At 47.5% G+C, this 27,969-nt stretch overlaps 1 protein-coding gene across 1 annotated transcript in view; it reads left to right on the top strand.

Moving 5' to 3' along the window:
* Positions 1–3,419: 3,419 nt before the first annotated feature.
* The window catches only part of scfd1 (sec1 family domain containing 1), a 48,918-nt gene continuing 24,368 nt past the window's right edge, over positions 3,420–27,969 (top strand). The window contains exons 1-16 of the mRNA XM_056295656.1: positions 3,420–3,467; positions 4,727–4,794; positions 4,913–5,001; positions 5,679–5,769; positions 5,969–6,091; positions 6,448–6,535; positions 9,546–9,635; positions 12,274–12,329; positions 12,827–12,912; positions 13,486–13,585; positions 14,317–14,456; positions 14,715–14,805; positions 15,073–15,146; positions 15,361–15,442; positions 15,573–15,669; positions 17,249–17,319. Of these exons, the coding sequence (XP_056151631.1) occupies positions 3,437–3,467; positions 4,727–4,794; positions 4,913–5,001; positions 5,679–5,769; positions 5,969–6,091; positions 6,448–6,535; positions 9,546–9,635; positions 12,274–12,329; positions 12,827–12,912; positions 13,486–13,585; positions 14,317–14,456; positions 14,715–14,805; positions 15,073–15,146; positions 15,361–15,442; positions 15,573–15,669; positions 17,249–17,319 (1,377 nt within the window). The 5' untranslated portion in view covers positions 3,420–3,436. The remainder of the gene's footprint in view (positions 3,468–4,726; positions 4,795–4,912; positions 5,002–5,678; positions 5,770–5,968; positions 6,092–6,447; positions 6,536–9,545; positions 9,636–12,273; positions 12,330–12,826; positions 12,913–13,485; positions 13,586–14,316; positions 14,457–14,714; positions 14,806–15,072; positions 15,147–15,360; positions 15,443–15,572; positions 15,670–17,248; positions 17,320–27,969) is intronic.

Below are 27,969 nucleotides of genomic sequence, written 5' to 3'. Positions count from 1 at the left end.
TCTGAATGCCATGGTGCTTGTTACGGTTCGACTGGATGGTCGTCCGCTCCATTATAGACGCCTGCTATGCTTGACACATCCGTGAGGGTCCGGGCGGCCAGAGTGATGTCACACCAGTAGACACGCCCCTTCACGAGTGTCCCTTAAAAAATGTTTTCGATTTGTTTTCTCAATGTTGACTTTCCAAGGTATCGTTCTCGAGAAAAAAAAAATCTAAAACCTAAATTTAGACTGCCCCATAGCCTACACTAGTGTTGTCAAGACTTTCCTGTTCCATTTTACCAAAGTAGTCACAAAACATGTATTAAGTTAGTCTGCATGATTCTGATTAACTAGGCCCCAAAGAAAGACAGAGTCTGTAAATATAAGTTTGGTGTCAGACAGATATGGCATACATTTTTCTGCTTTTTTTCATTCATGTGGAGATAATATAGTTGATGAGTTAAGGAATAAACAAATGAAAAGTTGTTTTTTTTTACTGCTTATGAATTTTGACTTGTGGATAAATTTTTTCCCCAAACTGACAACACAAGGACATGTGTTTGACTATGAGAAGTCAAATATTACATCAAACAAAGAAAGAGTAAAGCTTTTTTCCAGTCTCTTCGCTCAGAAGAGTGTGCATACTGACCAGAAGAGATGACTGCTGGTCACCTGATTGCACGAGCAAACTCTGAATGACTCTAAATGACACTTCCTTTACTTTTGTTTTTTTTTTTCTTTTAAATTTTTATTTCTAGTTTTTCCCCTTATCCCACCCGATTAACCCAGTGGCATATGGCCGGAACTCTTGTGGAATAACTCCCCTGGCTCACGTTTCCACAGGAAGGAGATAGGCGTAACACCAGCTTCCTTCAAACTCGTATCGCTGCTCTTGCTATTTTACACGCTGAAGCCTCCTCGCATCAGTGGCGCCCCCAAGGGGTGGCCAGGGGTGGCCACGACCACCCTGATACTATCCCTGGCCGCCCCGCTGGCCCCCCCAGCAACGAGTCGCATATGCAGAATATGCTTCTGATTATGCATAATATGCTTCTATCTGATATCTTACATCAGGTGCTGTTCATTTAAATCAATAATGTATATGTTTCTTAACTCTCATATTGACAGTTTTCCACTAGCCTATACAGTATACTGCAACAGCAGCATAGAATTCCCCAAATTCAGCCATGGATTTTGGTTTTGGTGTGCCACCCCAAGATTTTCAGTGGCCCCATTTGGCCCCCCCCCCTATGAAACAATTCTGGGGGCGCCACTGCCTCGCATGGATTGCATCACCTTCAGGCCGCGTAGGAGGCGTAGGGAGAACGCTTTCGGTTGCTTGGCTGCAGGCGCCCGGGTGGGCCAGAGGGGTCGCTGGTGAACGACGAGTCCCCGAACACTACACCGATCTACACCCACTCTCCCTCGGGTAAGGGTGGCCTAATGAAGGCCTGACCCCGTGGACGCTCCGGCCGGGACCGGTTACGGCGAGTCCGGGATACGAACCTCCCAGCCACGTGACGAGCGGACCGCAAGAACGGTAGAGGCCGGTTCCCATCGATGCAGAGAACGGAGAACGTCAACTGAGCATGCGCGAAATGCCTCCACACGCCCCGCGTAGCACCCAGGCGCTAGGATTCTAGGAAGACCCACCCCTACTCTGCGCCTGATTAGCTAACGTTAACCCTAACCCCGCCCTAACCCTAACCCTAACCCTAACCTACCCACACAACGGAGGCAGCGAGTACTTGCGCATGCTCAGTTGACCGTTCTCTGCATCGACGGGAACTACCCTGCAGGAACGGCGGTTTATTCCGCTCGGCCACCAGAGCGGCCTCACCTCCTTTACCTTGTTTATAGCTGCCAGCCATGGGTGATGCTCAGAGGGGGGGTCTGTAAGGAGACCCCCCCCTCTTTACATTGGGGACTGCTGTGAATCCGAACGGCTCGTTTTATCACATGTTTTCAGACGCAGGAGGCCCACAGATACCCTACTGGGCTGTTTTGTTTCAACGTTTGTGTGGCAGGAGGCCCATCAGATACCCAGATTTGTGTGTTGGGCACCGGAAAAAGTGAGTTTTTCATAAAATCCATCCATCATCCCGACCGCTTATCCTGCTCTCAGGGATGCTGGAGCCTGTCCCAGCAGGCATTGGGCGGCAGGCGGGGAGACACCCTGGACAGGCTGCCAGGCCATATCTCTCTCTCTCTCTCTCTCTCTCTCTCTCTCTCTCTCTCTCTCTCTCTCTCTCTCTCTCACACACACACACACCTAGGGACAATTCAGTATGGCCGAGTCGCCTGACCTGCATGTCTGTGGGAGGAAACCCACACAGACACGGGGAGAACATGCAAACTCCACACAGAGGACGACCCGGGACGACCCCCAAGGTTGGACTACCCCGGGGCTCGAACCCAGGACCTTCTTGCTGTGAGGCGACCGCGCTAACCACTGCACCAACATGCCGCCCCTTTCCAACATCTACTTATTAATGCCTTCATTTTCAACTTGTATCCCTCCAGCTCACAACATTCAACAAACTCGTGCATAAATGTTCCACTCCCACACCACACACATCACATTCCCTCTTCACATTCACACCAAACTTACGAGTTATTACGTTGTTCAATACCCTGTTGTGTCTTAATAAAAAGTCAAAATTCTCACATTCGACACTGTTCCACTTCCCTCTCAGATTCCTTCATATCCTCCCTACATCCATCTCATTCATAACCCAGATAGCAAAACTGCTGTGGCCCGGACCCGTCCCACACACGGTTTTCATCTTTCTTTCATCCGGCCCACATACCGCATGGAATGATGGCACCTGGGCGGTCTGCTCCTGTTTGCCAGATCTGGGCCAGAACCAAGCCATAGCAATGCAGCATGTGCCAAATATTTGCCAAAGGTGGCCTATATTTGTTTTGTGATATTTGGGCCGTATTCATCATTTACCAAATGGGGCGCTTCAGGGTCACATCCAGATCACATGTTGCCCAGAGCACCACAGCTTTGCCAGGAAAGGCCCACATGTGATTTGGCATATTTGGGCCATATTTGCTATTATACATGTGGGCCACTTCAGGCTCACATCCATTTTGTCAGGGCCAGAAGAAGGCCATCAGGGCCGCAGCATTACCTGTAGTGGCCCACATCCGGATGCTGTCTGGGAACCCTCTCCTACACTTTCTCCGCACTTCTTCCCCTCTTAAACACCTATGCCTCACTCTCGTTTTCACACTCATCACGTCAACAACCGCCTCACGGCGTCTGACAGCTGCCGTCCCTCACCAGGTCACAGGTTTGGTCGCAACGTTCAATCTCCTTCCTCAAGAGGCGCGGTGGTGCAGTACCGCCTCCGTGCCGCCAGATGTCAGTATCGGGCCGTCAACATAACTTGCCACCGGCGGCTGCCACGTCACACGACACGCCGTCACCGCATCAACAGGAAGAATGGCGGTGTCTGTCCGGGAGAAGCAGACAGGTCTGGAAAAAAACCGTCTCTTTCTTCACTTTCCGTTGTTTTGTTGTGTTTTTCTACTCAAGTGTGGGCAGTTGTAGAGGATTGTGGTCGGTGTAGGGGACAACACGTTACGGAGTAGAACTATTCCAGAACTGACCGAATAACGTTTGCTCCGGAGGGCTCAGTCTCACGGATGGTTCGCTCCCCATCAGAGCTTAGCGTCGGCTCGGCGGTTCTCAATCAGGTCCTCATGTAGCACCGGCTCGTTTTCCATTCGTTCAAAATATTCCCCTGCTGCAGGCGTAAAACCTCCGCGACTGGAGTAGCTGGAGTAACTGGAACAGGTGGCCGAAACGGACTGCCTGGCTGAATGTGAATCCAGCAGCACCGGTTGGTACCTGAGGACCTGTTTGAGAGCGCTGTTCAAGACGGAGGAGACCCAAGTAGAGAGCACGCGAGAGGAGGTCGTGGTTGGAGGAGTTGTGCTGTATCTGCAGCTGTCCGACATGACGCAACGCTGTGTGCTGTTCAAAACGTTTATCCCCGCAAAGACAGTCGACTTTGTGGGTTCAGGCCAGACAACCAGACAATAAAACGCTAGTTTATTTGCCATTAGCTCCGTTTGCGAGGCTGTTGACCGACCACAGCTTTTACTCCTGAGGTTTCAGCTCGCCTACAGTAGAAATAGTCACTCTTAAGTAGAGATTCACCCATTTCCATCCATCACCCAAACTGCTTACCCTACTCAGGGTCTCGGGGATGCTGCAGCCTATCCCAGCAGCCACTGGGCGGCAGGTGGGGAGACACCCTGGACAGGCTGCCAGGCCGTCACACAGGGCCCACACACACACACACACACACACACACACACACACACAAACACACATTGACACCTAGCGACAATTTAGTACGGCTGATCCACCTGACCTACATGTCTTTGGACTGTGGGAGGAAACCCATGCAGACACGGGGAGAACATGCAAAGTCCACACAGAGGACGACCCCCAAGGTTGGACTACCCCGGGGCTCGAACCCAGGACCTTCTTGCTGTGAGGCGACCGCGCTAACCACTGCACCACCGTGCCCAAAAATACAGATTCTTCTCTAAACTGAAGTGTAGAGAAGAGCTGCATGTTTACCCTCCTGCTGGAGTGTGCCACAGGAACTGTGACTTCATATCCTGTGTACTGGTAAATGACCAATGGGATTGCCGTGTGTGTGTGTGTGTGTGTGTGTGTGTGTGTGTGTGTGTGTGTGTCTGTCTCTCCCCTTGTATCCAGCTGCCTTGAAGCGCATGTTAAATTTCAATGCAGCTCTGAAGAACACTGCAGCTGAGCCAGTATGGAAGGTAGGACACTTACACACACACATTCAGTACAGTTATCTATACTGAACTGGGGGGCTGACAGAGTGTTGTTTGCTGTTGACCCGTGACTGTGTGCGACTTCTGGCTTGTGTGTGTCCAGGTGCTGATATACGATCGGTTTGGTCAGGACATCATATCTCCTCTGCTGTCCGTCAAAGAGCTCAGAGACATGGGCATTACCCTGCATCTGTGGGTATAGACACATGCACAGACACAAATGCACAAATACGTACACAATCACCCTGTACCTGCTGTGTGTACACGCACACACATACTCACACACATTTGCATGTGCAGTTTATTCTTAGTAGTGTTAAGGATGGAAGAGAATTCACTCTCACGCACACAGAAACACACAATCATCCATGTACATGTGGAGATGTGCACACACAAACACAGCTATGCATACACACATCGTAGCGAAGCATGACAGTACCTGTTTTGACAGTTTCGTTTGTTGTACTGTAAAAACGTTTATTTGTACTTATATTGCTGTTCAAAGTAAAAATACTTTTCCAGAGGTTTAGTATTGTATACTTGCTGTCACCGAGTCCCATGAATTTCACCACCATCATTTCATTGTGTTTATCAATCCATCCCTTATCCAAACCACTTATCCTGCTCTCAGGGTCGTGGGGATGCTGGAGCCTATCCCACTGTGTTTGATGACGTGTACGTTTGGACAGCTGACTTGATTTCAGCGAGCTGTACTTTACAGGAGTCCAGATTGTTGTGGATGTTGTTGCTGGTGCGGTTTTGTTCCTTGTGTGCCCACAGCACGCTGAGATCAAGCAAACCTTTCTGTCTGTCTTGTCTATATGTGTGTGTGTGTGTGTGTATGTGTGTGTGTGTGTGTGTGTGTGCAGACTGCTCCACTCAGACAGAGATCCCATCCCAGATGTGCCAGCGGTCTACTTTGTCATGCCCACAGAAGAAAATATTGACAGGATATGTCAGGTACACAGACACACACTAACAGACATACGACACACAAACACCTCCACCTGCACTCCCTGCCTTGTGCTTATGGCACGAGTCCTGATGTGAATTTGATTTTCTCTTTCTGTCTGTCGTGTGTGTGTGTGTGTGTGTGTGTGTGTGTGTGTGTGTGTGTGTGTGTGTGTGTGTGTGTGTGTGTGTGTGTGTGTGTGTGTAGGACCTGAGAAACCAGCTCTATGAGTCCTACTACCTAAACTTCATCTCTGCTATCAGCAGGAGTAAACTGGAGGATATAGCTAGTGCCGCGCTAGCCGCTAACGCTGTTAGCCAAGTCACCAAGGTTAGCTAGTTGTACGACCTGTTCGACTAGTACCACTGCTGTACCAGTACTACTGTTCTGCCAATTCCCCCGGTATATACTGTACCAGCAGTCGGTCATGTTAGTGCTTATTGATTAGCTTGTGTGACTGTTGTGTTAAAGCATCTTGACTGATATTGATTACTGTGTATCTACCGGGTGTGTGAGACTGATACAGATGATTTAAAGTAATTGATTACTGTGTGTCAATCACTTGTATTATAGTGATGTTGAATATATGGACATAGATTAATTGTACTGGTGTGTGTGCTTGTGTTTGTTTGGGTGTGTGTGTGTGTGTGTGTGTGTGTGTGTGTGTGTATGTATGTGTATATCAGGTCTATGACCAGTATTTAAACTTCATCACTCTAGAAGACGACATGTTCGTCCTCTGTCACCAAAACAAGGAACTCATCTCCTACCATGGTGAGGCCCTCACACGCACACACACACACACACACACACACACAGATTGACATATACATAGACAAAGACAAAGACATACACTGATAGACACACACGTTGATTTGAAGCAGCCTCTTCAAGTTCAAGTTTCACTTTATTGTCATATACATATAAAAAGCACGATATACCTTCAGATCCAGTGAAGTGATATACCTGGCTCTCTCAACCCTTAAAACTATATAAGGGAATAATAAATAGTAAAAGAAAACAATAAATAAGAAATCAGAAATCCCAATAAATGATAAATCCCTGAAGTTATGTAAGGCGCCTACTGGTCATTATTCTGACGGGTTGGGGGTAAAAACTGTCTTTGAGGCGGCTACTGGTCATTGCTCTGATGCTGTGTAAGTGTTGTCCTGAGGGAAGGAGGAGAACAAACCATATGCTGAGTGGCTGCTGTTCTCCATCATGCTTAGAGCCTTCCGTCTTCAGCGGGTGATGTACACGACCTGAAGCTGTGGCGGTGCTGTTCCTATGATGTTTGAAGCCATTTTTATTATCCTCCTCAGTTGTTTGTGGTCCCGTTCAGTCAGGTTGTCAAGCCACACCAGTATGCTTCCAGTAAGGATGCTCTCTATGGTGGTCTGACAGAAACTGACCAGGGTTTCTGTCGACATTCTGAATTTTTTCTTTTTTCTTTGGCATTTTCCACCTTTATTTGATAGCGATAGTAGGGAGAGACAGGAAAGGCAGGGGAGAAAGAGGGGATGACATGCAGCAAAGGGCCCGGACTGGATTCGAACCCAGGCCACTGCGGTAAGGACTCAGCCTTATGTGGTACGGACTATACTGGGTGAGCCATCTGGGCACCCCTTAATTTTTTAAGACATCTCAGAAAGTATAGTCCCTGTTGGGCCTTCTTAATGATACAACAGGTGTTTAGAGACCAGGAGAGGGAGTCTGAGATCTGAATGCCTAAAAATCTGAAGTTCTTCACAAGTTCAACAGGGACATCGTTGATTTCAACTGGTGTCTGAACCGGTTTGGACTTCCTGAAATCAACAATTGTCGTCTTTGTTTTCTCAACACTGAGGGGGAGGTTGTTGTCTTGACGCCATATGGCTAGGTCCCTTACCTCCTTCCAACAGGCATCTTCATTGTTGTCATTTATCAGTCCAGTTACTGTGGTGTCATCTGCCAATTTGGCAACAGTGGTGTGAAAGACTAGCGTAGGGGACTAAGGCCACAATCCTGCAGTGCTCCTGTGTTGAGACATAGCTGGTATCTGCTCTCACTGTCTGAGGTCTGCCTGTCAGAAAGTCTTATAACCACTTACAGGTGGAATTAAAAAGACCAAGGTCCCTAAGGTTCAATACCAGTTTACAGTGGTAGTAAATGCAGAGGTATAGTCGACAAAAACATTCTGACATGGGTGTTTTTTCCTTCAAGGTGTTTTAACACAGTATGCAGAGCCAGTGACACGGCGTCTTTTTTAAAAAAAATAATTTATTTCTGATTTTTCCCTTTTTCTCCCAATGTAGTGGCCAATCGCTCCCTATTATAGTTCAAACACCCACCCTCGTACTGCATGCGTTCGCCAACTGCATCTCTCCGGCCGGCAGTCTCAAAGGAGACGCCTCCCCACTTTTGTGACAAGGCGAATCCAGGCCGAACCACTGCTTTTTCCGACACACACAGAGACGCATTCATGTGACAAACACAAGCCGACTCCGCCCCCCTCCCGAAGACAGCGCTGCCAATTATAGCTGCTTCATCGAGTCCGGCCATAGTCAGATCTGACGAGATCAGGGCGCGAACCCCGGTCCCCAGTGGGCAACTGCATCGACACAAAGCCAATGCTTAGACCACTACACCACCGCGGACTCACACATCTATTTGACCGATAAGCAAACTGTAGAGGATCAAGGTTGGCAAACCCAGCTACTGAGGATGCACAAGCCAGTGCATTCTTAGAGCCGGTCCCAAACCCCGATAAATGGGGAGGGTTGCATCACGAAGGGCATCCGGCGTAAAACCTTTGCCAAATCAAATATGCTGACAATACATGTGTGTGAATGAGAGGGAGGACAGTGGAATGGTGAGGATGCAAGGAGTAGAGGTGACGAAGCTGGATGAGTTTAAATACTTGGGGTCAACTGTTCAAAGTAACGGGGCATGCAGAAGAGAATGAAGGCAGGGTGGAGTGGGTGGAGAAGAGTGTCAGGAGTGATTTGTGACAGAACGGTACCAGCAAGAGTTAAAGGGAAGGTTTACAAGATGGTTGTGAGACCAGCTATGTTGTATGGTTTGGAGACAGTGGCACTGATGAAAAGACAGGAGGAGGAGCTGGAGGTGGCAGAGGTGAAGATGATAAGATTTTCACTGGGAGTGATGAAGAAGGACAGGATTAGGAACGAGTATATTAGATGGACAGCTCAGGTTGGATGGTTTGGAGACAAAGCAAGAGAGACAAGATTGAGATGGTTTGGATATGTGTGGGGGAGAGATGCTGGGTATATTGGGAGAAGGATGCTGAATATGGAGCTGCCATGGAAGAGGAGAAGAGGAAGGCCAAAGAGGAGGTTTATGGATGTGGTGAGGGAGGACATGCAGGTGGCTGGTGTGACAGAGGAAGATGCAGAGGACAGGAAGAGATGGACACGGATGATCCGCTATGGCGACCCCTAACGGGAGCAGCCGATAATAGTAGTAGTAGTAGTAGTAGTGGATCAAGGTTGGCAGGAATGTTAGTATTTATGTATGTCTTAATTAATTTTTCAAAGCATTGCATTATTACTGAGGTCAAAGCAACAGGTGTGTCGTCATCAAGACACAGATGATTTTTTTGGGTACGGGCACAATAAGGGTTTTTGTTAAAGCATATAGGAACCACACAAGGTGACAATGACGGGTTATAAATGTCTGTAAAAACATTCAATAACTGATAGCTTGGATTAACCAGGTCGGTTGAGTCTGTCTGTCTGTCTTCCTGTCTGATTCTCTCTCTGTCTGTCTGTCTGTCTCCTTGCAGCCATTAACAGAGCAGACATTCTGGACACAGACATGGAGGCCATCATGGACACCATTGTAGACAGTCTCTTCTGCTTCTTTGTCACTCTGGGTGAGTTTTAATCTCTCTTCTACTGTCTTTCTACGCAATTCTATCATTCTACTGTCTTCTATCGTTTTAATCTATTCTGTCATTATACTTTATTCTATCCATTCTAGTTCTATAGATCTGTGACGGTAGACAGAGCCACACATGCGTGTAATTGTTCAGTTCCACAGAAATAATCCAGTAGCTGATGAGGACATCCAGTCACATGCCTGTCATATGTCTTTTCACTACAGCAGTGGAAGTTTCACAGGGAAACAAGGAAATATTTATTGTTAGTCTGTTTCCTTCTCTCCTGTAGGGGACGCTAGTTATTCTCCTGTATGGGATGCTAGTTATTCTTCTGTAGGGGATGCTAGTTATTCTCCTGTAGGGGGTGCCAGTTATTCTCCTGTATGGGATGCTAGTTATTCTCCTGTATGGGATGCTAGTTATTCTCCTGTAGGGGATGCCAGTTATTCTCCTGTAGGGGATGCCAGTTATTCTCCTGTATGGGATGCTAGTTATTCTCCTGTATGGGATGCTAGTTATTCTCCTGTAGGGGATGCCAGTTATTCTCCTGTAGGGGACGCTAGTTATTCTCCTGTAGGGGATGCTAGTTATTCTCCTGTAGGGGATGCTAGTTATTCTCCTGTAGGGAATGCTAGTTATTCTCCTGCATGGGATGCTAGTTGTTCTCCTGCATGGGATGCTAGTTATTCTCCTGTAGGGGATGCTAGTTATTCTCCTGTAGGGGATGCCAGTTATTCTCCTGCATGGGATGCTAGTTATTGTCCTGTAGGGGATGCTAGTTATTCTCCTGTATGGGATGCTAGTTATTCTCCTGCGGGGGATGCTAGTTATTCTCCTGTAGGGGATGCTAGTTATTCTCCTGCATGGGATGCTAATTATTCTCCTGCAGGGGATGCTAGTTATTCTCCTGCATGGGATGCTAGTTATTCTCCTGTAGGGGGTGCCAGTTATTCTCCTGTAGGGGATGCTAGTTATTCTCCTGTAGGGGATGCTAGTTATTTGTCACATCTGATGATTCCTAACCAGACATCTAGTAGGTGTGCAGTATCTGTTCTACTCATTATAGGTCTATAATCAAAAAGAGAGTCCTTCTAGGGGTGTACGGGTGGCGTGGTGGTCTATTCCGTTGCCTACCAACACGGGGATCGGTGGTGTGAATCCCTGTGTTACCTCGGCTTGGTCAGGCGTCCCTACAGACACGATTGGCCGTGTCTGCAAATGAGAAGCCGGATGTGGGTATGTGTCTTGGTCGCTGCATTAGCGCCTCGTCTGACCGTTCTGGGCGCCTGTTCGGGGGGGATGGATACTGGGGGGAATAGCGTGATCCTCCCACACGCTACATCTCCCTGGTGAAACTCCTCACTGTCAGGTGAAAAGAAGCGGCTGGCAACTCCAGGTGTATTGGAGGAGGCATGTGGTAGTCTGCAGCCCTCCCCGGATCGGCAGAGGGGGTGGAGGAGTGACCGGGACAGCTTGAAAGAGTGGGGTAATTGGCTGGATACAACTTGGGAGAAAAAGGGGGAAAAATCCAAAAAAGAGAGAGAGAGAGCGAGTATCCTTCTGCCCATTGTTGAACCGTAGCCTATAGAATATCTTCACTTCCTCTACTGGACCATTAATGTGGAGGAATACCTGATCCGTCCATACATCCAGTACACCTGTGACGATGTCAACACTGTGACACTGGAACAACTCCCTGGCTCTCTGGTTTGGTTGTGACAGTCTGCTCCACTCTTCTTAAAACCAGTGTAACCGGCGTAAACCATTATTTCCTCACTGGCACACGTCCTGTTCGCTAGTTTCACTTGATGAATTCAAGAGACTCTAATTCTGGTTCTGATTCTGTACTATTTGGTGTTTCACCGTGTTGTACTTGTACGTCCACCAGATGGCAGCATTCATTCTTAATGTCATTGTCTCAGCTCTTAAGTCTGACATCCTGCTATCTAGTGGACCTTCTATCCACAGCACCTTACATAAGCATGTCGACGATCACGTTGCTTGGAACTGAACCCCTGTGCTGTCAGGGCCTTGCTCTAGGTGGGGAATAGAACCCCTGTCCAACTGAGATTCTGGCTGCTTCTCCCATTATCCTCCCCCCCCCCCCTTTTCTCCCCAATTGTTCTTGGCCAATTACCCCACTCTTCCGAGCCGTCCCGGTCTCTGCTCCATCCCCTCTGCTGATCCGGGGAGGGCTGCAGACTACCACATGCCTCCTCCCATACATGTGGAGTCACCAGCCGCTTCTTTTCACCTGACAGTGAGGAGTTTCACCAGGGGGACGTAGCACGTGGGAGTTATCACGCTATCCCCCCCAGTTCCCCCTCCCCCCCGAACAGGGGCCCCGGAGACAGGGCCAGTTGTGTCTGTAGACATCTGACCAAGCCAGAGGTAACACGGGAATTCGAACCAACGATCGCCATTTTGGTAGGCAACAGAATAGACCGCTACGCCACCCAGACGCCCTTTTTTCCCCATTTTATATTTAAAAGATTTAAAGGTGGATTACATCTAAAACTGCATGTGTGCTGTTAGTTAAGGTGTAGTTGTCGTGCAGTCGTGTCTGCTCTGTATGAGCTGACCCGGTGTGTCGGTCCTGCTTCATAAACCCGTGTGTGCTGCTTCTGTCCAGGCGCCGTTCCAATCATCCGCTGTCCCCGAGGGAACGCAGCAGAGATGGTCGCTATAGTAAGTCATCCTATGTATCTCTTTCTCTATCTATTTATCTATCTATCTATCTATCTGTCTATCTGTCTGTCTATCTATCTATCTATCTATCTATCTATCTATCTATCTATCTATCTATCTATCTATCTATCTATCTATCTATCTATCTATCTATCTATCTATCTATCTATCTATCTTTTCTATCTATCTATCTATCTATATTTTCTATCTATCTGTCAGTCTGTCTGTCTATCTATCTATCTATCTATCTATCTATCTATCTATCTATCTATCTATCTATCTATCTATCTATCTATCTATCTATCTATCTATCTATCTATCTATCTATCTATCTATCTATCTTTTCTATCTATCTATCTATCTATATTTTCTATCTATCTATCTGTCAGTCTGTCTGTCTATCTATCTATCTAGCTATCTATGTATCTATCATCTATATCTGTCTGTCTATCTGTCTATTTTGATTCTTTGTGTGTGTGTGTGTGTGTGTGTTGTAGAAGTTGGATAAGAAGCTTCGGGAGAACCTGCGGGATGCCAGGAACAGTCTGTTTACAGGAGACAGCGTGGGGGCGGGACAGTTCAGGTGAGCCAGCTGCTTTTTCACTCATTATTATCCTCTTTATTTTCTGTTTTCTTGGATTTTTTTCCTCGCCTTTTTCTCCCCAATTGCATTTGGCCAATTACCCCACCCTTCCGAGCCAGCCTGGTCGCTGCTCCACCCCCTCTGCTGATCCGGGGAGGGCTGCAGACTACCACATGCCTCCTCCCATACATGTGGAGTCACCAGCTGCTTCTTTTCACCTGACAGTGAGGAGTTTCACCAGGGGGACGTGGCACGTGGGAGGATCACGCTATTCCCCCCAGTTTCCCCTCCCCCCCGAACTGGCGCCCCGACCAACCAGAGGAGGCGCTAGTGCAGCGACCAGGACACATACCCACATCCAGCTGCCCACTCGCTGACACAGCCAATTGTGACTGTAGGGACTCCTGACCAAGCCGGAGGTAACACGGGGATTTGAACTGGCGATCCCTGTGTTGGTAGGCAACAGGATAGACCGCTATGCTACCCGGACGCCCCTTCATCTTTATTATCTTGATAGTCTCTCGTTATCTGTCTGTCTTCGCCTGTCCATCTGTCCTCTCCCATTCCTCCTAGTTTTCAGAGGCCTTTGTTTGTTTTGGCTGATCGGAACCTGGATATGGCCACACCCCTCCACCACACCTGGACCTATCAGGCCCTCATCCACGATGTCCTGGTAAGAACCCAATCACCTGTCTTGTCTGTCTGTCAGTCGATTGATCAAACAGTGTTCATATGACACACGTCTGAATGCTGGATAACAGCACCAAGTATAGCCTTGTCATAGTGTACATTGGGAAAAAAAGGTTTCCTGCCCCAGTTCTGACCTGCAGAGAGGTCCAGAACACACCTTTCTATTCTTAGAACCAGAACCTGATCCTGGACGAGGTCTGTGATCCGCTTTCCTCTCCCTGCCAGCTATTGTTTCAGGTCCAAACCAAACAGGAATACCACAGCTCACTGGATCAGAGCAGTCTCTCTGCCTGTCCTTCCCATCGGCACATCAGATAACAGAACCGTCTAACCCTCCTCATGACACCAGACATTTTATGGTCCTGTTTTCCTCTGTCTTCACCTGTCAGAGTCAAGCCGGTTTTAATTGGTACTGATCTGCTCTAGTTAGGACTCCAGACGTTAGACGAACCCTTTGCTCTGGATTGTAATCCTAATGACAGGAGCACAGCTGTTTTATCACGACGTGTTGCAAGGTGGAATATGGATCCACATGTGACCCTGCTGAACAGAACAGCACCATGATGAGGACAGGGGTTCATCATGTTACTGAGGCTGAGCAGGTTTGGCAAGCCGGAAGAACTAACCGTAGACTCGGTGTGTGTGTGTGTGTGTGTGTGTGTGTGTGTGTGTGTGTGTGTGTGTGTACGTGTACCTGTGTGTACAAACGTGCAGGACTTTCATCTGAACAGGGTGACGATGGAGGAGGGGTCAGGTTCTGAGCCGTCTCCAAGTGGAGCTAGACCAAAGAAGAAGAACAGGAAGACCTACGACCTCACCGCAGCTGACAAGTTCTGGCAGAGCCACAAAGGCAGGTCAGTCCCCTGTGTGTGTGTGTGTGTGTGTGTGTGTGTGTGTGTGAGAGAGACAGACAGACAGACAGACAGACAGACAGACAGACAGACAGACCTCCAGGATAACAGTACCAGGGCAGCAGGGGGGTCCCTTCAGCTCTCCAGGGTTTCTTTTCCTCAGCTGTTGTTGTTTTTGTTTTTTTTGGGGGGGGGGGGCGTTTTGTGAGTGGAGTGTGTTGATGTTGTGTATCCAGCATTGTGATTTGCTGTGTTTTGCAGTCCATTTCCTGAAGTAGCGGAATCTGTCCAGGAGGAACTGGACACATACAGAGCCCAGGAGGACGAGGTCAAACGTCTCAAGAGCATCATGGTGGGAAGCACACTGCACTGAAACACGCTAAAATGCACACTCACACACACCATTACACCAAAGCTCACACTAACACACAATAAAATACTAAACACTAACCTACTAAAATACACAATAAATTATGCATTAGCCCTAACTCACATACTGTACAAGGTAAAGGCAGATGGGTTTGCATATCCTGACATGAATACTGACCTGATAAAACACCTGTCCGTCTGTCCGTCTGTGTGTCCGTCCGTCTGTCTGTCTATGTGTCTGTCCGTCCAGGGTTTAGAAGGGGAGGATGAGGGAGCGATCAGCATGCTTTCTGACAACACGGCTAAGCTCACCTCTGCTGTCAGGTACACACACACACACACACACACACACACACACACACACACACACAGGTAGGGAAGCCGCTGCAGCAGAGGTGCTTGGTTTTAAAGCAGCAGGTAGGAAGGAAGTGTTCAGTAGGATTGAGGACATCAAGGTGACGTTTCACATAGATGCTGTTTAGTTGGTGTTGATGAAGTGATGAGAAGATGGATGCCGTCTGCTCCTCCTCTCCTCTAGTTCTCTGCCTGAGCTTCTGGAGAAGAAGAGACTCATCGACCTCCATACCAACGTCGCTACGGCTGTACTGGACCACATAAAGGTAGAACCAGCAAGAACTTCTGCACTCGTTTGAAGTGTGGCGGTAAAGACTACAGGGATGATACTCTGTGGGTGTGTGTGTGTGTGTGTGTGTGTGTGTGTGTGTGTGTGTGCTTTTGTGTCTATTTCAGAGCCGTAAACTGGACGTCTATTTTGAGTTTGAGGAGAAGTTGATGAGTAAATCTACCCTGGACAAATCTCTGCTGGATATCATCAGTGATCCTGATGGTATTTACACACACACACACACACAACCAGTGTGTACATACATGTACTGATGCCCTCGGACACATCTTCAGTGATGTTCTGGGATCGTCGGGTGTTTCGGGTCTTTCAACATTGTACACTCTCCTCCAGATGACTCAGCTGAGGAGGATGATAGTAATAATAATAACTTTATTTATGTAGCACTTTTCTTACACAATGTTACAAAGTACCTTACAAATAAAGCCAGACAAGGCAAAAATAAGAGTGAGACCAAATAAGTCAGAGTAAAAATAAAAACGGTATGAATCAATAAAAACAAATATCAAACATTTGTAAAAGCTTTCATAAAAAGAAAAGGTTTAAGACGAGATTTAAGAGAAGCTAGAAACGAGGGCCTCGGGGTGGCATGGTGGTCTATTCCGTTGCCTACCAACACAGGGCTCGCCGGTTCGAATCCCCGTGTTACCTCCGGCTTGGTCAGGCATCCCTACAGACACAATTGGCTGTGTCTGCGGGTGCGAAGCCGGATGTGGGTATGTGTCCTGGTTGCTGCACTAGTGCGTCCTTTGGTCGGTCGGGACATCTGCTCGGGGGGGAATAGCGTGATACTCCCGCGCGCTACGTCCCCCTGGTGAGACTCTTCACTGTCAGGTGAAAAGAAGCGGCTGGCGACTCGACATGTATTGGAGGAAACATGTGGTAGCCTGCAGCCCTCCCTGGATCGGCAGAGGGGGTGGAGCAGCGACCGGGACGGCTTGGAAGAGTGGGGTAATTGACCAAGTACAACTTGGAGAAAAAGGTGGGGGGGGGGTGAACTAAATAGAAGAAGCTAGAGACTTGGTTAGTCTTAGTTCAACAGGAAGAGAGGTCCATAGTGTGGGGCTCTAACAGCAAAAGCCCGATCACCCTTTGTGACAAACGGAGACCTGGGGAATAACCGGCATGATGATCAATGATCGGACCCCGGCGTGTGTCCAGGTGGCTAGCTACTTATGACTCCATGACGCTCCTCTCGTGAGCCACAGCCATCTTCAGGCCCTATCTGCCGCATCGGTGGTAATACAGATGGCCCTCCTCTTCCTCTCCCCCTTGATGCCTAAACCTCTGAAGGCTCTGGCTAAAGAACGGGCCGCGAATCCCCAGCACCCGACACAGGAACAGATGAAGCCCAGAAATTGACAGGAACACACACATCTCAAACACATTTTTACAAATACATCTAATCCTTCTGCGCAGATGTTAACAAGCCGTGTGTAATATTTCTACTTTCCTGAAGCATCGTGACTAGCGTGGCTTGCAAACTATCAGCATATGATTAGTCAAAATATGACTAGTAAATATCAGGAGGAGTTACTGAGTCGTACTGAAAGTGAACAAAATAAATGGCTCACTCAACTCCTCAGATTGCTACCATTAAAAACACAGGATCCGGACCGGCTTACTGGTTCTGTTGTCGGACCTTTTCGGGAGGCACCAAGCTACGTGTCTATTTTAATTTGTGGGTGGTTGTTGTTGACGTCGCTGAACAGTAGAGGGCAGCATTCAGGTAGAAATGACTTCTAGTCCTTTTAATATGCGTGTTTCTCTGGTTGTTTTTAAGGTGGAACTCCAGAAGATAAGATGAGGTTGTTTCTGATTTATTACATCACCGCTCAGCAGCCTCCTTCAGAGGTAAGAGAAACACCTGACAGAGAGAGAGAGAGAGTTTCTGATGGGTTCTGAGACACGTGTAGGCTAACTGTATACGTAATGCATTCTTCTTATTAGACCAAATTAAGGGTCTGCTTTCTTCCTGTTTGGGCTCAGCTGTCGGACCCGGAGCCTCCAGCTTGACGGCCTACAGTCACCTTGTGATAAAGAGTCTCGCTCTGAATAAGTCAAAAGTTCCACCTTCCATTATGTCGTGTGCTGGATCCCCAACAGATAATTCAAATGTATACGCTGTGGGACGGCTTTCATAACTGAGACCAACTCTTGCCAAACGAGCAGAACTAGTGTGCTGTCATTCATGTAGAAAATGAGTTGTATTAAGAAATGTATTGAGAACTACAATGTTGACTGTTGTGAATTTGCCAGAACCTGCAAAACTTCAATTAGAACAAAAAACTTTTAGTTTAAATGTAAGATTTTTCATTCTTTTCAAACCGAGCAAATTTTATAAGCATTGCTGCTTGATCGTTCCACCCGAACTCATCTGAACGTTTGTTGTGTTGCAGAAGTAAACGGATAGAAAACAGACTGGTTGCTACAGACAATTCCTCCTTCGGTGTCAGTTTTAAACTGAAGAAACGCAGTCTTTGTACTTTTGTGTTATTTTAGCTTGAAGTTATGTTGTGCAGACCACCAAATCTGTTATGATGGTCAAATCATAACAATCTTCCGACTTTTCCAAAATCCATCTTTCTTACTTCCTCTGTACTGCCAACCTTTGTTCAATGTCACAAATGTGTTTCCATTTCAAATCCATAGTGAATAATTCCAAATCAAACACAGCAAATAGCACTTTCCAACATGCTACGGTGGGACTCCAGATACTCCTTGAATAGCTAACTAAACCTCTGTTCCCGAACTTGCATTCCCAAAGCACCGCCTTGATTGATGGTTGTCTGAACCGGCTCCCCGGTGCTGTTGTCATATCGGTTCGTAGTTAGGAGTACATGATCATAAATCATTCATGTTTAAAGATGATCTACAGTGGTTTCTTGACTCACCGAAACCGCCAAGCGTCCCTAAACTGCTCCTGGATCAGATCAACCAAAACCATTAGCTCTTGGCCTTGGTATTTTACTTGTGTAATTTGAAGTCGGTGATGGAACAGAGATGAATCAAGCCCCTGGATTCAGGACTCGAGGGAGAAGTCGGGTCTCTCACCCGAGAATAAAGCCTCATGGAAACACTGCTCTTCTCATTTGCAGAGCTAATACATCTACTGTAGGATGTAAAGAAGACAGGCTTCATCTTTGACCCCAAACTTCTTCTCAGGAAAACAGATTCCCCGCCAGCTTAGTTCACTACAGACTCGCTGTATTTGAAGTATTTTACATGATGGTCATTTAGCTGACAGTCTTGTCCAGATTGTGTGTCGATGAGCGCGGCGGTAGAATAATAACTCAATTTATAGATCAAAACCCCAGATCAGTTCATCATCAGTATCTATAGACGATGGGGTAAAGAAGACGGAGAAATTACGCGATAGAGAGAGTGGTAGAGGAGAAACTCTTCTCTTATAAAGCGAAGGAGTGATTAGGGTGAAAGAGCAGCCTGACTGCTGTGGTTCATCATGGTCCTGGTTCTCTCAAAGCCTTGCATTGTTCAGAGATGTGACATTGGGACTGCTGGGGATTTCTGAGCCCCTAGCAGCTCATTCCCCTTCTGGGAAATGAACATCAGCAGGGAGTTAAACTAGCAACTTGGGGAACAAAGAGATGGAAAAAGCCACAACTGACTGAAGATGTTTTTGTGGTTGGGATGGGGTAAGGACTGGAACCAGGTTTCCCTAGACACTAAACAGTCCCTTTGCAAGTTCAGAGGAAGCAGTCATGGTGAACTGTGCAGTGGTTTTACTTTGTCTTGTGTTTGCTTGCTGCTTAGCTATGATGAGGATGGTGATCTGTTGCCAACGTGGCTTTGTGTTGTGTACAAGGACCTGAGAGGAACAGCTCAGCACAGCCAACACCTGAGACCTCTGGAGCTCTGTTTTCCTGTCAGTGTTGGGATTTACTACCTGGGTGTCACTTTTCCTGGAAGGTCTTACCAGACAGTAACGACCAACATTAACGACTCCAGAACCGCTCGTGGTTTCATAGTCATTTAGCCGACGCTTTTCTCCAACGTGACTTACAAGAGAGTCAGCAATTAGCAGATTCATTTAAATTTTAACAACAGGCATCATAGAGCGTTACATAGTAATCATACCAGTACTATATGAAGAAGTAGTACATTTGCTACATAGTAATCATATCATAGTCAAGAGTGTGTCATATGGAGTACATTTAGTTTAAGTATGCCTTAGATCTGTGTTGGCCTGGCGGCCTGTCCATGGTGTCTCCCCGTCTGCCGCCCAGTGACTGCTGGGATTGCTCCAGCATCCCGCGACCCGAGTTCGGATAAGCGGCTTGGATAATGGATGGATGGATGTCTTAGAGCATCCAGAGGTGGTGAATATGAGAATTAAAGTCCAAAGTAGGTTTACATTGACACAATTCAGAACACAAGCAGATTAATTTGGTTCTTTATTGAATCAAGTAAGTGAGTGTGTAGTCCTGACGGAGATCAGGAGTTCACGCCACCATTTTGGGTGGAGCAGAGAGAAAGTCTGGAACTAGAGTTTGTTATTTTGGTGGAGGAGACAGACAGTAGATCTTACTAGGAGGTAGAGTGAAGAGGTCGTAGTTGTCTTGAATACACCAGTGATAGAATAAAAGAAAAAATCATTTGAATGCAAGTTAATCTTCAGGACTGTAGCTGTAAACTCGGCGAAGCCCTCCTCTTCTTTTAAGATCCAGCAGGTAATCTCCTCAGGAGAGTGACATCACGTCCTGTTACCAACTCAGGGAGGACACAAACTTGGGACGAACAGACAGGAAGGATGTGGTAAAATTGGGTTTAATGAGGCAGGCAGGCAGGTCACAACACCAGGGGGTCAATGTAATGTGTGAACAAACAGACAGGGAGCAGGAAGGCGGATAAACACTTGCACATACAGTTCAGGTTACCGGGAAGTCGGTCCAAAAACAGGTGACAGAGCATTGCAAGGGGCAGGCGGCAAACACGGAGTCCAAAGTTCAGGCAGCAGGTAAAACACAGGCGGGTCACAAAGGCTCACAAGGAGAAAAACGCCAGACTACTAGGTGGCAAGAAGAAGAGAAAGAAGAGAGAGAAACAAATAAAATAACTGTATATATGGGTGGCACGGTGGCGCAGTGATTAGCATGGTCGCTCCACAGCAAGAAGGTCCTGGGTTCAAGCCCCGAAGTTGTCCAACCTTGGGGGTCGTCCTCTGTGTGGAGTTTGCATGTTCTCCCCGTGTCTGTGTGGGTTTCTTCCCGGGGGCTCCGGTTTCCTCCCACAGTCCAAAGACATGCAGGTCAGGTGGATCAGCCGTACTAAATTGTCCCTTGGTGTGTGTGTGTGTGTGTGTGTGCACCCTGTGATGGACTGGCGGCCTGTCCAGGGTGTCTCCCCACCTGCCGCCCAGTGACTGCTGGGATAGACTCCAGCATCCCTGCGGCCCTGTGTAGGATGAACGGTTTGGATAATGGATGGATGGACACTATGGACACTAGGCGGCAAAACACACTAGACAGTCTGGCAAGGACACAGGGAAAGCTGGGGAGCATAAATGCTGAGGAGCTAATCAGGGAATGGGGAGCAGGTGTGGAAGACACGGGGCAAAAGCAGGGGTAGGAACTGAAACGACAAGACAAGCAAGGATTTCAAAATAAAACAGGAAGGCAACAAAATGAAAAAAAAAAACCAAGTAATATGAATGACTGAACTGAGAACAGACACGTTCCTAACACATCCTGCCAAGAGATAAATGGCGGGAAATGTTTTGGACAGATGGTTTAATGTTTACTGTGGGACTCCCAGCTTGCCCTGGTGTCCCTGAGCCACATTACAGCGATCAATAGACAAGGTCTGGATGGGCTTTGCCCAAAGCATCTTCTTGGCTCTGCTGTAATAAAGCGTCCATTATGAGGCTGCGATAGAACAAAGATGACCCCGCTAAGTGCCAAGTTTCTCTCAGGAAACGCAGCCAGGTCAGAGGCAGTGAAAAGGGAACACAGCTGGGTTGTGGTTTAAGTTGGCAGGGACGTCTTTTCATCCTTCATAGAAGCACAGGAGCTGTGATGTCTGTGACTCTCACCGCCACATGTCTTCTATATTGTGGGATTAAAAAAGCTGTTCGACCGGCAGGTCATTTTTCGTTGGCCTGAAGCTCACACTTACAGGCCAAGCAATGACAGATGGTGACAAATTTGCTGGCCGTTTCTTCAAAACGCCGGCAGAAAGATTCAGTGGTTTTTGATCATGGCACTTTCCTGCACTTGCCATCTCCTGGAGGGTTTTTCTGGCAGATCCAAAAATTTTAAATGGTATGAAGTCATGGTAAATCTTCTTTAGATGCCAGCGGTTGCTTATTTCAGAGAAAAAATATTTTCAAATCAATTATTCATTATTTCTCTGAAATCATATGGACCCAGGTTGTTTCATAACTTAAAGCTGCAGTCCTAAAGATTTACATGCAAGCAATCTTCATTTTTAACACTTCCTATCACCATTTAAGATGCTAGCTGAGGAACATTCAGATCCTGCAGACGTGAGTAGTGTTTAATGTGAATGTTTGGGAGACGGGAGTACAAGGAGGTGCAGCGTAAGGTGAAGAGAGAGGTGGCGAAGACAAAGGAAAAGGCATATGGCGAGTTTTATAAGAGTTTGGACACTAAGGAAGGGAAAAAAAGGACTTGTCCCGGTTGGCTAGACAGAGAGACCAAGCTGGGAAGGATGTGCAGCCGGTGAGGGTGAGGAAGGATAGAGATGGAAATGTGCTGACAAGTGAGGAGAGTGTGCTGAGAAGGTGGAAGGAGTACTTTGAGGGGCTGATGAATGAAGAAAATGAGAGAGAGAGAAGGTTGGATGATGTGGGGATAGCGAATCAGCAAGTGCGGTGGATTAGCAAGGAGGAAGTGAGGGCAGCTATGAAGAGGATGAAGAGTGGAAAGGCAGTTGGTCCTGATGACACACCTGTGGAGGCATGGAGGTGTTTAGGAGAGATGGCAGTGGGGTTTTTAACTAGATTGTTTAACACAATCCTGGAAAGTGAGAGGATGCCTGAGGAGTGGAGAAGAAGCATACTGGTACCGAGTTTCAAGAACAAGGGTGATGTGCAGAACTGTGGCAACTACAGAGGTATAAAGTTGATCAGCCACAGCATGAAGATATGGGAAAGAGTAGCGGGTATAATTGTCCTTACTGAGAGTGATGAGAACATTCCTCTCATCTCTACTGATGTTGGATGGCGGCGCCTTTTCATTGCTGAGGCAGGCTGAGACTTTTTGTCTGCAGTTGCTCTGCTTCCGGGTCCGTGATGATGTATTTACGGAGCGCTGATAGCTGAACCGAATGGGGGGGGGGGGGGCTAAGAGTACATCTGTCGCCATTTTACAATGCTGTGATTGCAAACATTCCCAAATCCTCTCATTAGTACACATGGCCATTGTAACTCTAGTCAGTGGTCACACTCATATCTGCATATGAAACTGATCGTTGGTTTCGGTCGTGATGCCACTGTATTGTTTATAAGGGTGGTGATATCTGCAGTCACTTGAGACTGAAGAGATCACTAAGGGCCCTGACGCACCAGGCTGACGGTTTGCCGTCGGTGAGCACCTGTGACCCTAGTTTTTATGGTGTGTCCCGCACCGTCGGCACTAGTCGGACCCCTGTCGGCAGTTTTTCTGCCGATTCAGCATGCTGAATCGGCAGAGCCCGTCGATGAGAGAGATCACTCTGATTGGCTGTTCAGCTTGGCGAATCAGGGCCATCGGCTGTAGTGTTCAAGTGCCACTTTTTGGCCCAGACAGCAGGCGACGTGAGGCGACGCAACAGTTGGCCTTCGTGGCTGCGAGTCGGTTTGGTGAGTCTGGGCCCTTAGATGATGATGAAACGTTTCTCTCAGTAAACCTTGTGTCCAGGTGAACTGATTCAACTTCCTGTGGTTTTCTTGGCTGGATTATTGAGCATGCATCAAGGCAATAGGGCGCGTAGTGTTTTCCATCTTCGTCATAGCCGTCAAATGAGGGAGAAGAAGGCAGGTAGTGTTGGGTTAGAAGACGGTTTTGTGTCTGACCAGCAGGTATGACAGAACACGCTGGTAGAAGACCTTTACCAACAGGTAGCACTACATCAATAAGTAAAACTCAGGTTCTACCAGGTTTTATGTTTGTTTCTGACACAACAGCCCTGCTGACTCTCATTCATTTGGAATGAAGCTCAGCCCACACTCACCTCACTCCCACCTCCATAGGACACACAATGTTACAATAAAACCAGGAGATTCAGGACTGTAGCTTGAAGTTGGCTGATATCCTTCTAAAAGTTCAAACTTTAAAGTTTGCATGGGTTTGTCTTAGAGGGATTTTCATAAAGACACAACTTTTTGAAGTGGAAAACTGGCAACCACAACGAAAATCCATTTTCTAAGTAGCTGTGTGCTTCACATTGTGTGAATGTGGGCGGCACGGTGGCGCAGTGGTTAGCGCCGTCGCCTCACAGCAAGAAGGTGCTGGGTTTGAACTCCGGGGTTGTCCAACCTTGGGAGTCATCCCAGGTCATCCTCTGTGTGGAGAGTTTCTCAAAACTAAATAAGTAAATAAATGCCCAGTACTCGTTTAAGTAAGGAATTGTAGGGTGATGGGTATCTTAACTGTGGATTATGTGGCGGTAGGCGTCTTTCCATAGAGAAAGAACTGTAGTAGCGTCCGGGTAGTGTAGCAGTTTATTCCGTTGCCTACCAACACGGGGATCAGTGGTTCGAACCCCGGCGTTACCTCCGGCTTGGTCAGGCATCCTCACAGACACAGCTGGCCATGTCTGCGGGTGCGAAGCCAGATGTGGGTGTGTGTCCTGGTCACTGCACTAGCGCCTCCTCTGGTCGGTCGAGGCGCTTGTACGGGGAGGAGGGGGAACTGGGGGGAATAGCGTGATCCTCCCCCTGGTGAAACTCCTCACTGTCAGGTGAAAAGAAGCAGCTGGTGACTCCACATGTATCGGAGGAGACGTCTGCAGCCCTCCCCGGATCGGCAGAGCGGGTGGAGCAGAGACCGGGACAGCTCCGAAGAGTGGGGTAATTGGCCGGGTACAACTGGGGAGAAAAATCCACACAAAAAACAAAAGAACCATAACATTTTGTTAAGTGTTTCTTTCATCTTCATTTCTATTGAGTGTATTCCAAAAGCTGCACATGTTAGTTGGCTGAACTGGTTGTTAAGTTGTTCCTGACTGTGGTTTTGATGTTTTGACTCGTAGAAGGACTTGCGTAGCGTCAGCCTGCTGCGCGGCTAACAGACGGATGGTGTTGACCTGGCTAGCAGAGCTGCGCGCATGTGTGTGTGTGTGTGTGTGGGGGGGGGGGGTCTCCTTGTCTTACTGATGTTAAACCGTGTGGTCAGTCTGTCACATCGCCTTCCTCATCCACGAGATACTCTTCTTCATCACCCTTTCATCTTCTTCCTCCAGAGAGACAGATTACCCCAGGATTACCCCTCTCTCCACATCACTCTCACTCTCTCTCTCTGTCTGCATCACTCACTCAGTTTTCTCTTTCTTGCTCTCTTTCCATTACTACTTTCTACACCCCCCCCCCGACCTACAAATCCCCTTTTCAATGCTTCATTTCATCTCTCACTTTCCCCTCTGTTCTCAACCTCTCTCTCTCTCTCTCTCTCTCTCTCTCTCTCTCTCTCTCTCGCCCTGACCATAGAGACCAAAGTCTCCAGGGTGTCGCTAGAGTTCCTGCCTGATGTGGTGGGGATCTTGGCTTCATAAAACAGACACACACTCAGGGCTCGAGAAATTAACTTTTTTCCTCAGTGTCCCACAACTGTCCCGAATTCTACTTTGTATTGTCCCGGATATAACCAACAGTGTCCCAAATTTTAATTCTTGTCGCCGCCCCCCCCCCCCCCCCAAATTATGCAGAATACATATAATTTGATCCTTTTTTGTCACTTAATCATCACACCATGGACTCTGGTCCACCAAATAAGTTTAAAATACTTATTCTTTTATTAAACATATGAATATTAGTTTCGGGAGTTTCGGGAGTATTGGGGCTTGCATCAGGGGGCTGTTTATTCAGCCACCTCAGCATTTCTTTCTTCTTCTTCTTTTAACTGTGGTTGATGACGGTCTATCGCTCTGGCTCTATGAATGTTGATGATGGTCTATCGCTCTGGCTCTATGAATGTTGATGATGGTTTATCGCTCTGGCTTTATGAACGTTGATGATGGTCTATCGCTCTGGCTCTATGAATGTTGCATTGGCGCGAGTCAGGCAGCAGCCACTGGCAGAGTGGATGACGTAGATGCATTCTATGATTTGCACGAACAGGCGATTGACTGCCCTATCGTGAGGTGCCGCAAGAACGTAAGCCTTCTGTAGTTTCGCCGTTCACACTTTTTTATTAAATTATTCAAACGACAAAGTAACGTCTAGATACTCATAATTAACGACTTTGCAAATAACACCTATTTCGAAGTTTTTCACTGTCCCGGAATTGTCCCAGACAAAATATATTTGTATCCCAGTAGGATTTTTTATGGTCCCCGGGACATCGTTAATTTCGAGCCCTGCACACACTCCTACGTGGTTCCGTTGTTGTGTAATTCCTGAGTGGGTTAGCTGCCTGTCAGAGCCTCATTGAGCAGGAAATATGGACTGGCCTGTATGTGTTGATAGGCTGCGGTCTAAACACACTATGTCAGTGCTCACCGCTATGAGGTGGTAAGCGGGAACGGGGTGGAATGTTTTTATGCTGTCTTGGCTTCATACCAACGGCTAATCTAGAAGGTTTTCTTGGTCTCTGAAATAACAACATTCAGACCATGTGACACTAAAACCTTCTTTATTAAAACCAATACCAATGACATTCTTCTAGCTCAGGTGACGGCTGAGGCAGCACTAGTACATTCGCACATACATGTTGCTTGCTGGGATGACTGACATAAATGAGACCAACAGTAGAGCAAGACTCACTTCACAGATCACTGACATTGTGATCAACCAGTAGACAAAGGTCAGAGCCACAGCACCAAGACAATAGATGAAACGAATATTCCTGTTAAACTGTCTTGATGCATGCTCAATAGTCCACATAAGGAACTCACAGAAAGTTGAATCAGTTCATCTGGACACAGCGTTTATTGGGAGAACCCCAAGACATGCTGCACCAGAAGTTAGTCCATCCAGAGGACCGGGTCCCCCGGCACAAACAGAGCAATATAGTGTATGCTGTTAAGTGATGGGAGGATTGCTGTGACTTGTACATCAGGGGAACCAAACAGATGCTGGCCAAGAAGATGGCACAACACAGAAGAGCTAACACATTAGGCCAGGATGCCACAGTCTACACCATCTACAGGCCAGGACTCCAAAGTCTACACCATCTACAGGCCAGGACTCCAAAGTCTACACTATCTGCAGGCCAGTGGCCACTCTTTCAGGGATGAGGATGTGCACATCCTTGATAGGGAGGAACGCTGGGTTGAACAGGGAGTCAAAGACGCCATCTATGTGAAGAGGGAACGACCAAGGGGGGGGCCTAAGAGTACATCTGTTGCCATCTTACAATGCTATGATTGCAGCCATTCCCCAACCCTCTGTGAATAGTACATTTGACCATTGTAACTCTAGTTAATGGTCACGCCGGTTTGCATATGAAACCGATCGTTGTTTTGGGTCGTTATGCCACTGTATTGTTTGTAAGGGTGGGGATACCTGCAGTCAGTTGAGACTGAAGAGGTCACTTAGATGAGTGATGAACCTTTGCTCCCAATAAACGGTGTCCAGGAGTCTGGTTAGCGTAGCAGTCTATTCCGTTGCTTACGAACATGGGGGTCACCAGTTCGAATTCCTGTGTTACCTCTGGCTTTGTTGGCGTCCCTGCAGACACTATTGGCCATGTCTGCGGGTGGGAAGCCGGATGTGGGTATGTGTCCTACTCGCTGCACTAGCGCCTGCTCTGGTCGGTCAGGGCGCCTGTTCGGGGGGGAGGGGGAACTGGGGGAAATAGTATGATCCTCCCACACGCTACATCCCCCTGGTGAAACTCCTCACTGTCAGGTGAAAAGAAGCGGCTGACAACTCCACATGTATCAGAGGAGGCATGTGGTAGTCTGCAGCCCTCCCTGGATCGGCAGAGGGGGTGGAGCAGAGACTGGGACGGCTCGGAAGAGTGGGGTAATTGGCCGGATACAATTGGGAGGAAAAGGGGAGGGAAACGGTGTCCAAATGAACTGATTCAACTTCCTGTGATTCCTGTTAAACCAGAAAGGTCATGGATGATAGACAAGGCTCAGCGTTTTCGGTTTTTACCAATTTTCACCAAAAAATGGCCAGATTTTTTAAAAGGAGCAGATCGGTTTAAACTGATTTTCACCCGGATTTTATGTTTCCACGGATCCAAACGTTGTTCCTGTTCGTGTGAGGTTATGTAACAGTGTCCTCTTGTGGCGAAATTTGGCATGCTGGGTGGCTTTGAAAAATAAAAACCAAAAACGCTGAGCCTTGATGATCAGGACCCATCGAAACAAGACAGT

This window comes from Lampris incognitus, chromosome 16, assembly GCF_029633865.1.
Source record: "Lampris incognitus isolate fLamInc1 chromosome 16, fLamInc1.hap2, whole genome shotgun sequence".
In the NCBI taxonomy this organism is placed as follows: Eukaryota; Metazoa; Chordata; class Actinopteri; order Lampriformes; family Lampridae; genus Lampris; species Lampris incognitus.
This window is presented reverse-complemented; position numbering and strand designations above follow the sequence as displayed.